At 44.0% G+C, this 12,990-nt stretch overlaps 2 protein-coding genes across 4 annotated transcripts in view; both read right to left on the bottom strand.

The window, feature by feature from the left end:
- The window catches only part of SUGCT (succinyl-CoA:glutarate-CoA transferase), a 667,680-nt gene that overhangs the window by 9,138 nt on the left and 645,552 nt on the right, over nucleotides 1-12,990 (bottom strand). Inside the window, exon 14 of one of the 3 annotated variants that reach the window (XR_011167603.1) lies at nucleotides 12,222-12,289. The exons of the other annotated variants lie outside the window; for them this stretch is intronic. The gene's annotated coding sequence lies outside the window, so the exon portion shown is untranslated. The remainder of the gene's footprint in view (nucleotides 1-12,221; nucleotides 12,290-12,990) is intronic. 3 annotated transcript variants of the gene reach the window in all.
- Nucleotides 3,499-4,564, bottom strand: LOC138158258 (histone H3.3A-like). Its single transcript, XM_069084393.1, has one exon. The coding sequence runs from the start codon at nucleotides 4,388-4,390 to the stop codon at nucleotides 3,980-3,982; it is 411 nt and encodes a 136-aa protein (XP_068940494.1). The 5' UTR covers nucleotides 4,391-4,564; the 3' UTR covers nucleotides 3,499-3,979.

Below are 12,990 nucleotides of genomic sequence, written 5' to 3'. Positions count from 1 at the left end.
AATGATAAATAATATCTATATAAAACCATTAGCAAGCATTATCTGTAATGGAGACAATCTAGAAACCTTCCCAATAAGACAAGGGGTGAAGCAAAGATGACCATTATCACCATTATTATTCGACATTATATGAGAAATGCTAACTATAGCAAGAAGAAAAGAAAAAAGAAATGGAAAGAATTAGAATAGGCAATGAGGAAACAAAACTATCATTCTTTGCAGATGATATAATGGTATGCTTAGAGAATCCTAGAGAATCAACTAAAAAGTGTTGAAATAATTAACAACTTCAGAAAAATTGCAGAATATAAAATAAACTCACATAAATCATAAGCATTTCTATATATTATGAACAAAATCCAGCAGGAAGAGATAGAATGAAAAATTTCATTTAAAAAACCATAGACAGAGGTGTGAGTAAAATACAAAGAGATATCTAAAAATTAAAATTAAAGGGTGAAAGAAGAATACATTGGGATAAAGGGAGAAGTAGAATGGTGTAAATTGTCTCACACAGAAGAGGCAAGAAAAAAACCTTAATAATGGAGGGGAAGAATGGAGAAGTGAGGAGGAGTGAGGAAAACTTATTCTCATCTGAATCGGCTCAGAGAGAATAACATACATATATATGCAGTTTGGTATAGAAATCTATCTTCCCCAACAGGAAAGTGGGAAGGGAAGGGGATATGAGAAGTGGGGAGTAATAGAAGGGAGAGAAGATTGGGGAGGGGGCAGTCAGAAGCAAAATGCTTTTGAGGAGGGACAGGGTGAAAGGAGAGGGAGAATAGAATAAAGGGGGGATAGGATGGAGGGAACTATAGTTTGCAATTGCAAGCTTGAAAAAAATTTAAAGCAAGTTTCTCTGATAAAGGTCTCATTTTTCAAATATATAGAGAACTGAGTCAAATTTATAAAGTCATTCCCGAATTGATAAATTATCAAAATATATGATCAGTTTTCAGATGAAATAATCAAAGCTATCTATAACCATATGAAAAAGTACTCTAAATCACTATTGATTGGAGAAATGCACATTAAGACAACTTTGAGTTACTACCTCATACCTATTAAATTGGCTAATAGGACAGAAAAGGTTAATGACAAAGGTTGGAGGGGATGAGGGGAAAATGAGATATTAATGCACTGTTGGTAGAGTTGTGAACTGATTCATCCATTCTGTAGAGCAATTTGGAACTATGCCCAATGGGCTATAAAAACCATGCACACCCTTTGACCTAGCAATACCACTGCTAGGTCTGTATCCCCAAAAGAAAAAAGACTTAAATGTACAAAAATATTTATATTCCTGGGGGTAAAGAATTAGAAAGTGAGGTGATTGGGATGGCTAGGTGTGATAGTAATGGCAATTAAAGATTCCCCTGTATTGGCTTGGTTTTCAAATTGATTGTATTAAAACCCAGAGTTTGTTAATCCCACCTGTGGGATGGGCTTGTTGATGTGAAAAGAAAGTCCTGAAGTGGGAGGAGCTGGTGATGTAGATTTGGAGAGACAAGAGAGAGGCGGAAGTTTTTTTTGGGAGCAGCACCTCGTGGAGAGGTAGAGACTAAGAGATTGCTGGTGGCCGCTTTGAATTGCCCTGGACTTTTGAGACCTGCCCCCTGAGCTGCCAAGGACTGAGGAGACATGGCTGTTTTGCTGGTACTTTGTCTGTCTGTTTTGATGTTATTTTGCCAGATTTGTCCACTGGTGAAAGACTGTCCTGTTGAAGAAGTCCTGGAACCTGGCATTTGGTTAAGAAGGCCTAAGACTGTCCTGCAGACAGAGAGTGAATACTGTCCACTGGTGAGGGACGGTACTGAGAGTGAATACTGTCCACTGGTGAGGGACAGTACTGTTGTTGCAGGGGTCTGGAGACTGTCCGGCAGACAGAATGAATACTGTCCACTGGTGAAGGACAGTGCTGTTGTTGCAGGGGTCTGGGAGCCTTTCTGTTGGTTCAGAAGCCCTGAAGAAGGATTTTCTTGTTGTATGTTTACAGAAATCCTGGGAGAGGGCTTTGCTAATGTGTTCAGGGGTTCTAGGACTGTTCTACAGACAGAGGATAAATTCATGAAGGGACTGGCAATGTATCTTATGGCCTTGCTAAGCCTTGTCTCTCCAGGAACTAAGATTGCTGAGAACTTGCCTCCTGTCAAGATGAAGAAAAGACCTCCATTTGGGTATTAAGTGCTGTGTTTAAACTTGATGTAACTCTGGGGTAGATTCAATTGTGATCCAGGGGTGGGGAACTTTTGACCTTTTTGTGTTCTATGGTTGAGCAAATGAATGTATTTTACTTATGTTTGGAAACTAATCTCCATTTGAGAAGAGGGGCTTTGTGGTGGACTTAATTAAGGTATAGCCTAGGGGTGGAGAAGTATTTGGAACAGAGACTTTGTAATTGATTGAATGATTGGAAAGTCCTGGGGTGGGGTAGGCCTTGGAGATGATTTAATCACACTTAGTAAATGCTGTATTTTGAATGATGTCATGTTTTGATCTTCTCTGTTCTGGGTTTGTTACTGAATAAAATAGAGAGCACCTATGCTGGTATTTTGAACCTGGGAAGTTGCCTTTGCTTGGTATTACATTACACTAGGTCGCACAGTGAATAGAGCACTGGCACTGGAGTCAGGAGGACCTGAGTTCAAATCCGGACTCAGACACTTAACACTTACTAACCATGTGACCTTGGGCAAGTCACTTAACCTCAATTGCCCTACCTCCCCCCCCCCCCGAAAGCAAAAAAACAAAAATAAAAAATAAAATAAAATAAGGTGATGCCCATCAATTGGGGAATGGCTGAGCAAGTTGTCATATATGATATGATGGAATACTATTGTACTATAAGAAATGATGAGCAGGATGCTCTCAGAAAAAACTGGAAAGACTTGCATGGGCTGATGCAAAGCGAAATGTACTGTGTACAAAGTATCAGTGATATCGTAAGATGATCAGCTGTGAATGACAGCTATTCTCAACAATACAATCACCCAAGACAATTCTGAAGAACTTAGGATAAAAATGCTCTCTATCCCCAGAGAACTGATGGTGTCTGAATACAGACTGAAGCAATACATTCTTTTACTTTCTTTTTTTTTTAAGCAATTGGGGTTAAGTAACTTGCTGAAGGTTACATGGCCAGTTATTTCTGGGTGTGGTGCTAAGTATCTGAGCCCAGATCTGATCCCCAGGTCATCCCAACACTGGAGCCAGTATTCTTACTCGCTGAGCCACCTGGCCGCCCCTAAGCAATTGGGGTTAAGTAACTTTCTCAAGGTTACATGGCCAGGTGTTTCTGGGTGGGTGCTAAGTGTCTGAACCCAGGATTCAATCCCTAGGTCATCCTGACACTGGAGCCGGTGCTCTTACTTGCTGTGCTACCTGGCCGCCCCCATTCTTTTACTTTCAAAAGATAAAATGCAGACAATATAAAATACTTGGTAGTCTACCTGCCAAGACACAGTAAGGAACTACATGAACACAATTCCAAAACACTTTTCTTTTTTTTTTAATGTAAAACATTTAATTTAAAAATGTCGACACTACAATATATAAAATAGCTATTATAAATGCACATAGTGTATTCTATAGCTGCCAGGTTTATGGTTTTTTTCTTTCTTTTTTTTTTTTTAGGAAACTGTAAGTTACACTGTGGTTAAGACTTGTATATTTATCACCCTCTGAAAAGCCCACATTCTATCACAGTGATGTATGGTCAGACTTAACAGCCCCAATTGTTAAACACTTGGATCAAGTCATAACCAGTTTTATTGCAAAAGGACCCTGTACACATTTATATCAATTCTAGTAACTTACCATTTTAGCTACCCAACAAGTCATTAACATACAGAAACATACATCATGAGAAGCAAGAATTATCACCCATCCCTTCTGCATATTAGCAACTTGTCACTCCTGAGCAACAATGCTCACTCACATCACTGAGGTCTGTGAACAGTCACTTTTCGCATTCATCTTAAGCTCTTTCTCCCCGTATCCTGCGAGCCAACTGGATGTCTTTGGGCATGATAGTAACTCTCTTGGCATGGATGGCACACAGGTTAGTATCTTCAAAGAGACCCACCAAATATGCTTCACTAGCCTCCTGAAGGGCACCAATAGCTTCACTCTGGAACCTCAAGTCTGTTTTGAAGTCCTGAGCAATCTCCCTTACCAATCGCTGGAAGGGTAGTTTCCTGATCAAAAGCTCCGTGGACTTCTGGTAACGGCGAATCTCACGAAGGGCCACAGTACCAGACCGGTAACGGTGAGGCTTCTTGACCCCGCCAGTAGAGGGGGCGCTTTTCCTGGCAGCCTTTGTGGCCAGCTGCTTGCGTGGAGCTTTCCCACCAGTGGACTTACGAGCAGTCTGCTTTGTACGGGCCATCTTCTCTTACCGAACGAACCGTCGATGTTTCCTCCGCTGAATTCCCTGCTGGTGCCGCCACTTCTGACCGCTCAGCGATGCCGTTGATTCCGCCTCGCTCTGAGTAACTAAAGTCCGGGAATACTGCCGCTCGGATCAACGACCAAACCGCTCTGCGCTCCAAAACACTTTTCATATACTGTCAGATCTAAATGACTGGAGAAATATCAATTGCTCATGGATAGGCAGAGCCAATATAATAAAATGACAATTCTACCTACATTAATTTACTTATTTAGTACCATGGTAATTAAATTACCAAAAATTATTTTATATAATTACATATATATATATATATATATATATATATATATATATATATATATATATATACTTATAGAGCTAGGAAAAAGAATAACAAAATTTTATCTGAAAGGGCAAAAGGTGAAGAATGCCAAGGGATTCAATTAAAAAAAAAAACCATGAAGGAAGGCAGCCTAGATCTCAAACTATATTACAAAGGAATGATCACTAAAAAGAACCTGATATTGGTCACCAAATAGAGTTGTGGATTAGTGGAATAGATTAGGTACACAAGACACAGTGGTAAATGACAATAATGTGGTGTTTGATAAAACCAAAAACCCAAAATTTGGGGATAAGAACTTACTATCTGACAAAAATTGCTGGGAAAATTAGAAAGCATTTTGGCAGAAAGTGGGTAGAGACCAACATCTCACACTGACCAAAATTGGATACATGATTTAGACATAAAAGATGGTATCATAAGCAAATGAGGGGAACAACCCTATCATGTGACATCTTTGAAGTTCCCAAAAATCCAGTGTTAAGACCAATTGTGCAACAGGCTCAATAAACACTGATACCCACCCCTAGTTCTGCAGTAGGCTCCATTTCAGCAATGTTGACTTCTGAGCAATTGAACAATCAATACACTTTCATTACGAGATCACTATGTGTCAGAAACTGTGGAGAAACAATGAAAAAGCAAACATGGCTGCTGCCCCTATTTTAGTTGGTGAGAAATATATATAAATAGACATATGTAAATACATGCAGGTCCCCTTCCGTGGGGAAGGCTCTAGGAGTTGAGAAGCCCAGGAAAGGCCTTCTCTAGGATAAGGCCTTGAGCTAAATCTTGAAATATTCCAGACATTTTAAAAGGAAGAAGGCAGGTGGGAGAACATTCTAATCATAGAAGTAATGGTGCTTGTGCATGGAGTGACTTTTAATTTCCTCAGTCTTTAGGTGAAATAAGATCAGGGAGCATTTTTATTGTCCAATGAATAAACTGATAAAAAAGACCGTTAAAATACGACTCCTCTGTGTCCAGCCCTGTGATAAGCACTAGGGACACAGAGGCCAAAGTGAAATAGTCCTGCCCTCAGGGATCTTATTATAGTCTTTGAGATGAAACAACAGATCCTTGTGTAGGCAGAGACACAATAGGTGCAAGTTAGATATGAAATAGTGGGTGGGGGAGGCACTAGCACAGGCTTCCTCTACAAGAAGACACTTGAATTGAGTCTTGAGGAAAACTGAGGGCTCTGGGAGGTAGATAGAAGTGAGGAGGGAGGATGGCCAGGGCTGGCAGGATGGTCAGTACAAAAGCATGGAGTGTCCTATGGGAGGGTCAGCAAGAAGACAAGTTTGGCTGAAGCCCAGTGTGTGTGAAGGGAATGAAAAGGCTGGAAAAGCACTTTGCAGATACTCAGATTATCAAAAGCATGGGGTGGGTTTGTTCAGGGACCTCTACTTTATTTGCTTTGGAAAGAATTGGGTCCTTCTCCATAAGAATCTCAGGAAGATGGCTGATCGGTAGTTGGCAATACTATCTTTTCAAGTCGGTGCTTGGGTCCCCTCTGCTCAGGCTTTGTGGTGGAAGTGGTGGCCAGTTCACTCTGCATAAATGTTAACTTGCATTGTCAGACCTTGGCAGACTCCAATCTCTGTCATTAGGCTGGTGCTGGGCTAGGTAGCCTTTAAAAGGAAAACTATGCAAAGCCCTGACACAATCATACTCCATTTATTTCCAAATGTTTCTGAGAAAAACCCCACCCCCTACAGAAGACAACAGCATCTGAATACCCGAACTCAAAAGTGGATGAAACCCTACCATGGGCTCACGTAAGACTGCCCCGCCACGGCCATTCACAGGAACCATTAAGGAATGGAGGCCAGCTTACTGAGCTGACTTTCCATGGGCTCAGCTTGACTTCTCTCTCCATTTGGTGTATGTGATGAATAGGCAAAGTTAAACTGCTATTTACCCTATTTCACTCATAATATCTTCTCGTTTTCTCCAAAGATCAGTTATACAGGAAAACATAGTTAATGTCCATGTTATGATCTTAATCACAAGTACCACCTATCTTTTGGTCCACAAAAATCATTGCTCGGACCATATGTCCTTGAGGAAGCCCACAGGAAACAGAAATCAGGGCTCTATCTGAACGCTCTGCTGAATGGCAGCTGGACCTTAGGCAAAGCTGATAGAATGCTCTGGGCTATGCGGGGAATGACATGGATGGGAAGCATTGTTTTGGTTTGCTCTTACAGGGACAAGACCTCTGTCTCCAGAGCTGTCAGCTTGGCCCTTCATACTCCACATAAAATTCACCAAAGGGGAAAGGAGACCCTTGGCAGGGATCCAAGGGATTTTCCCTGCTCAGAAGTTCTGCCACACTCATCTTTTCTCATTCTCTCCTCTGCCATGCTTGATCACTTATCTGCCATTGTGTTTGCTCAGGACCTGCTTCCTTTTAAAGCTCCTAAAGCTACACACACACACACACACACACACACACAAATCTATCATGCCAGAATCCCTGGCTGACTGTTGCCCAAGACAACTTATATTATTAGATTGGTTTCAAAGATTTGGTCAAATCTCATTTCTTACCCTCCTGTCACCCCCTTCCCCAATTTAAGTATGTCATTTTAGAAAATTAAAAATGTGGGGAAATATGTTCAGAGGAGATTAGAATGAGCCTTGGCAGATTCCTGGCCAGCTGACTGAGGACTCTGAGCAAGATGGTAGCCTAGCCAACTGGAACTGGACATATGCTGGGGTAGATGGTGCTTCTGAAAATCTCCATGAATTGGAATTGAGGCTAGAATTGCTTCAAGCTATCTCTCTCCGCTGGGCTTTTCCAAGGGAACTTTAAATCTAGCTATGTAAGGAACAGGTCAAGCTGCCCAGATCATTTCCTTCCACGGACAATTCTCCAGTGATTTCTGTGATGTCTAGTCACATTCTAGCTCCCATAATAGGAAACTCCTAAGTCTATGCTGGGGTCATCATGCTGCTTGTCTGGAAGAAGGGATCAGAATCCCCGGGAAAATTCTGAATTGGTGGATGGAGACTGGATAGACTCTTTGGTGCCACTGTTACACTTATGAAGACAAAACTTCTTGTGTTTGTTTGTATTGAGGAAAAGAGCAAAAAGCTCTGGGAGCTCAAAGAAGGGACAGTCCCATGTCAATGACAAAATGACTGCTGTTTTGATGTCATACTGTCCCCTGGTACAGCTGCCTCCCTACATCCAAGCTTTTTAAGGTCAAAGTAAAATATGGACTGTTGAACATTAGAAGGGGGGTTATGGGTAGGCTGGAAAGGTAGGTATGGCTTTGAATGTCATGCCAAAGAGCTCATATTTGGTCACAGAGGTAAGTAACAAGGAGTACCTGGATTTGCTGATGTTCAGGGGGGATGCCAAGGGTCAGACTTGCATTTAGTAAGTTGAATTTGGCAGCTGAGTGGAATGTGGCCTAGGACAGGGAGAGGCTTGAAGCATGGCAGACATTGTCACTTGGTATAGCAATGTCTGCAATACCATACATGCTACCCATGGGCCTGGAAAAAATATTCTCAGCAAACCTTAATTTTCTTAACTGGTCAATGGAAGAAAGAAATCCAGACACAACTGTTCACATTTTAAGCATTAAACCAAAGGTGTCATGTTTAACATGAATACCTAGGTCTGTAGTGAGCATCTGGTCACTGTTCCCTATATGACAGCACCTATTATATTTGAAAACAATTTTTAGGCCAGCCTCTGCTTTTTTATATTTGGAACATGGAATCCCAAGTCCATTAACCTCTTCTTTTGAATCCTACCCTCCAGAACTTGAATTATTTTTGTGGCTATGTCTATGAACCCTCCCCAAGCTGTCTCTGTCACCTCTAAGTGATGCAAGGTAGACTTCTCTGACTAGTGCCACAAAAGCACCCATGGGCCTTGTTCTGTACATTCCTCCTTGGAGTCCTTCTTCTATAGCAACTTCCAAGTATCATGTAGCCTAGATACCACCACTGTGACCTCAAGATCTTTTATTTTTTAAATTTATGTGCAGCAAACCATTCCTACATTGGGTCTTTTAAATGAGCCTTCTTAAACTTTTCCTTACTTATTCCCATTCTGGTACTTGTGAGTGCTCATGTGACTTCTCTACTGGCTGCTGAGTTCTAATCCTCATTGATTAATTGCAGTGGATACGGTATTGGGTTTGGAATCAGGAAGACTGATATTCATGAGTTCAAATCTGGTCTCAGACACCAGCTATGTGGTCATGGACAAGTCACTTAACCCTCTTTGCCTTAGTCCCCCATGTATAAAATGAGGTGGAGAAGGAAATGGCAAACTACTCCAATACCTCTGCCAAGAAAATCCCATATGGGGTCACAAAGACTCAGACACAATGATACCCACTTAGTGTGATAAGAGAAATGTACAAAAAAGTTGTTTTAAATGACAAAATAAATGTAAGTCAAAGTAGTGTGCTGCCATGCAAAGCTTTTTTTTTTTTTGGTCATAGACCTGTGATTTTATTAGTTGGAGAACTCCCTGTATGAAGAGTCTCTTCACAGATACAAATTGGCAACCTAAAGTCTTACAGAGAAGCCAGCAACACTGGGAGGTTGTGACTGCCCCTTGGTCACACATCAGTAGGTGTCAGAGCTGGGCCTTGGAAGGCACCCTTTTTTCTGATTCTAAGATTCTCCTAGCCAATATCCTCTGAAGCTCTGACTCACACAATTTCTAAGATAAGTGCAGACATTTATAGCAATGACCCCCAAACTTCTGAGCTCTCACATGGTTTCTGCCCAGACTTCTGATACCTGTAAACTTTCCTTCAGTTTGATGTACCAGGCAACCATCTATTGACCAGAGGGCAGAGACCCATATGGGGGTGCTGTCTGCAAGAAGAAAGATGCACCTGGTCCTTACAGAAGGAATTTGAGAAAGCAGCTTTCAATTCTCCCCCACTGAGCCCTAACAATTGGGGAGGCAATCAGGTTGTGCCTTTGGCTTCTTCCAGATTACCTCCATGACCCCGGGCTTCCCCTCTCCAGCTCCAGTTCCCTCATCTGTAAAATGAGGGCGTTGGACTTCGGTGATCTCTGATGTCTCCTCCAGCCCTGATTCCACGATCCCAAGAAATGCATGACTTTGGACAAAGTAAAGGACACAAACTTCCCTCCTAGAAATGAGTCCCATCCCAGAAAGCCAAAGAGAAAATCCAAGGCTAATGATATGGACTCTTTCATGGGAGGCAGCACAGCCCTCAGCCTGGGCTACAGAGCCTGTTCCTGAAGCTCTCACATCCCTTCTGAGCTTGCTGAAATCCCGTGCTCCCTCTGCTCAGAGGGAGCAGAAAAACTCAGTGGGCGCCACCTAGACCCAGAGGCAGGAAGGCCTCCTTTCAAATCCAGCTGTGGGACAGATGGCATTCACTGAACATCTCCGAGACTTAGTGTCTTCATTTGTAAAGCAGAAACTGCCACAAAGCAACATGACCGTGGCTGAGGTCCTGCTAATTCTGGAAGCAGAAGACTTGGGTTCGAATCTCCTCTCTGCCACAAGTCACCTTCGCTGCAGCTCCCCATCTGTAAAACGAGGGGCTTGGATAGTGTCAGAGGTCCCTGCCAGCTCTGAATCCACAAGTTACATTTCTTTAAATGAAATAAAGGGCGAGTCGACTGCTGTGCTTTGAAAAGTCTCACTAAGCTCGAGAGTTGACAATAGCAAGGTACCCAGAAAAGAGGAATTAGAGTCAACCCTCCCTAGTTACTGCCATCACACAGAAAATAGAGGTCCCCAAAGTAACGGATAAACTGTCTCACCTCTCTAGACTAGACTAGACTGCACCGAGTGCTTTGTCTCCCCCCTCCCAATCTCTCCAACCAAGGCTCCAGAAAACGATGCAGACTGTAGGGATCTGGAAACCAGAACAGACAGAAGTAATCCACCAGAGGGAATGCCTCTAAAGCCCTTGGCCCCTGAAGATGAAGACAGTAATGAGGGGCAATGAAGAGTGACCCCAGAGCTCCTGTCCTTGAGAAGGCCTTCCGGGCTCCCACAGGCCTCTCCCAGTACGCAGTGTCCAGGCCAGCCTAACATACACTCGCTGCCCAACATGGGCAGAGCACTGGGGGTGCAGGCCACAATGGGGGGAGACATTCCCTGAATGAGGAGGCAGAGATCCCCTGTGAGGGCTTGGGTTGTGCCAGGCTGTGCTGATTCGGAGACAGAGAGGAAAACAGAGAAACAAGCACACAGTCACTGCCCTCAAGGAGGGACAATGTCCTGCAGTCAAAGGGAGGAGGTGGAGGCTGAGCACCTGCCAAGATGGCGCAGTGATGCTGAAATCACTTCTGTCTTTGTCCAGCATCCCAGTCCTGGAGAGAAGAGCCCGCTTCACTCTCTGTGCCCATAGCACCTAGCAAAGCGTCCATCACATAGGACCTAGCACACAGTAAGGGCTCAATAAATGCTTTTCCATTCACTAAAAATAGGTGCTCCATAAATGCTACAGATTAACCGATCCTCATGATGCCCTGGGATAGTTATCAAGGTATCCCCTAAGGTTATGTCCCAGGACCCCAAATGGGAGAGGGATAGAGACCTCAAGTCCACTGCCCTCATTCTACAGATGAAGACACTGAGGCTCAGCAACGTTAAGTAACTTGCCTAAGGTCACGGAGGCCATCGGGGTCATAGAGCATAGTTTCAAGAATCTGTAGAGGTCGTCAAGGTCAACACCTTCATTTCACACATGGGGAAGCTGAGAGCCAGGAAATGGGCAAAGGCCGTCAGAGTCAGAGACCCAGAGCCGGAAGGGCCCATACAGGCCTCCTAGCTCAGTCCCACTCAGGGAATGAGGCGGAGAGGCTAGCCACTCCTTCAACTCATCTGTAAAATGGGGATAATGGGAGTCCCTGCCTCACAGGGTGTTAGGAGGGTCAAATGAGATAAAGTAAAGTTCTTTGTAAATCTTAAAAGCCTCTATAAATGTGAGCTAGTAGCAGTGATAACAGTGGTGGTGACGGTAGCGGTGGTGGTGGTGGTAGCAGTGGCGGTGGTGGCGGTGGTGGTGGTAGTAGCAGTCCCACCATCTGCCTCCCTTTTCTCCACTCCATTGTTATCTCTGGCGGCTGAGTGCTACACATGCCCTCATAGACAAAAGCCTCCAGCAAGGTGGGCAGGACATGGAAAAGAGTGAAAGGGGATGGGAAGGGGAGAAGGGGCAGTGATTAGAGGGACTAGAGGGTGACCCACATTCATGAGACCACCTATGAATATTGAAGGTTCATGGAGGGTTCGAGAGGGTTTCACAGAAGTCCGGATTGTGGGTAGATAATGAACATATTATCATTCTGATTTTATCAGTAGTTAACCAAGGTTTGCACAGCTTCAGGGCTTAATAGCCATCAAATGGCAAAGCCAAGACTCAGGTTTCCTGGCCCCCAGTGCAGCTATTCTATCCAATCACCATGCAGTACAGCAGTTAGGGTTTGGGGTCAGGAAGACCTGGGTTTAAATCTCACCTCACATACTCACTAGCTGTGAGACCCGGGGCAAGTCAGTTAATGTCTCTGCGCCTCAGTTTATTCACCTGTAAAATAATACAAAGAGAAATGTACAATAGCAACTGTTGCTAGTAATGTTACTATTAGTGTAGTTATCCAAACAAGCCTTGCTCAAGTCACGTGGCTAGCGGCAGGGCACCTAAAATATGGAAGGAATCATCATAGACTCTCAGCCTTGGCACAATTTTTTTTTTAATTGCTTAACTCTTTTTTTCAATCCTCCTCCTCAACATCAACCCACCCCAATGATAATACTCAATGAAATGATCTGGAGCCTATGAAGAGACATAATAGAGGCAAGGAAAAAGCCCCCATGGACCCTCCCCACTATTCAAAAGGCCCCCAATCAGCATGAGTGGTCTGGCTCTCAATTCTCCGAGCATATGTGGAGCTGCAGGAGGGCACCCTGGGACCACAGGGCACCCTGGGACCACAAGGGCACCCTGGGACCACAGGGTACCCTGGGACCACAAGGACACCCTGGGACCACAAGGACACCCTGGGACCACAAGGGCACCCTGGGACCATAGGGCACCCTGGGACCACAGGGCACCCTGGGACCACAAGGGCACCCTGGGACCACAGGACACCCTGGGACCATAAAGGCACCCTGGAACCACAAGGGCACCCTGGGACCACAAGGGCAACCTGGTACCACAGGGCACCTTGGGACCACCAGGGCACCCTGGGACCACAGGACACCCTGGGACCACAAGGGCACCCTGGG

Source organism: Petaurus breviceps, unplaced genomic scaffold, assembly GCF_028583685.1.
Source record: "Petaurus breviceps papuanus isolate PSGF00001 unplaced genomic scaffold, PetGlider_PUasm1.0 174, whole genome shotgun sequence".
NCBI classification, from domain to species: Eukaryota; Metazoa; Chordata; class Mammalia; order Diprotodontia; family Petauridae; genus Petaurus; species Petaurus breviceps.
The sequence above is the reverse complement of the archived record's forward strand: the minus strand, read 5'-3'. Positions and strand labels throughout refer to the sequence as shown.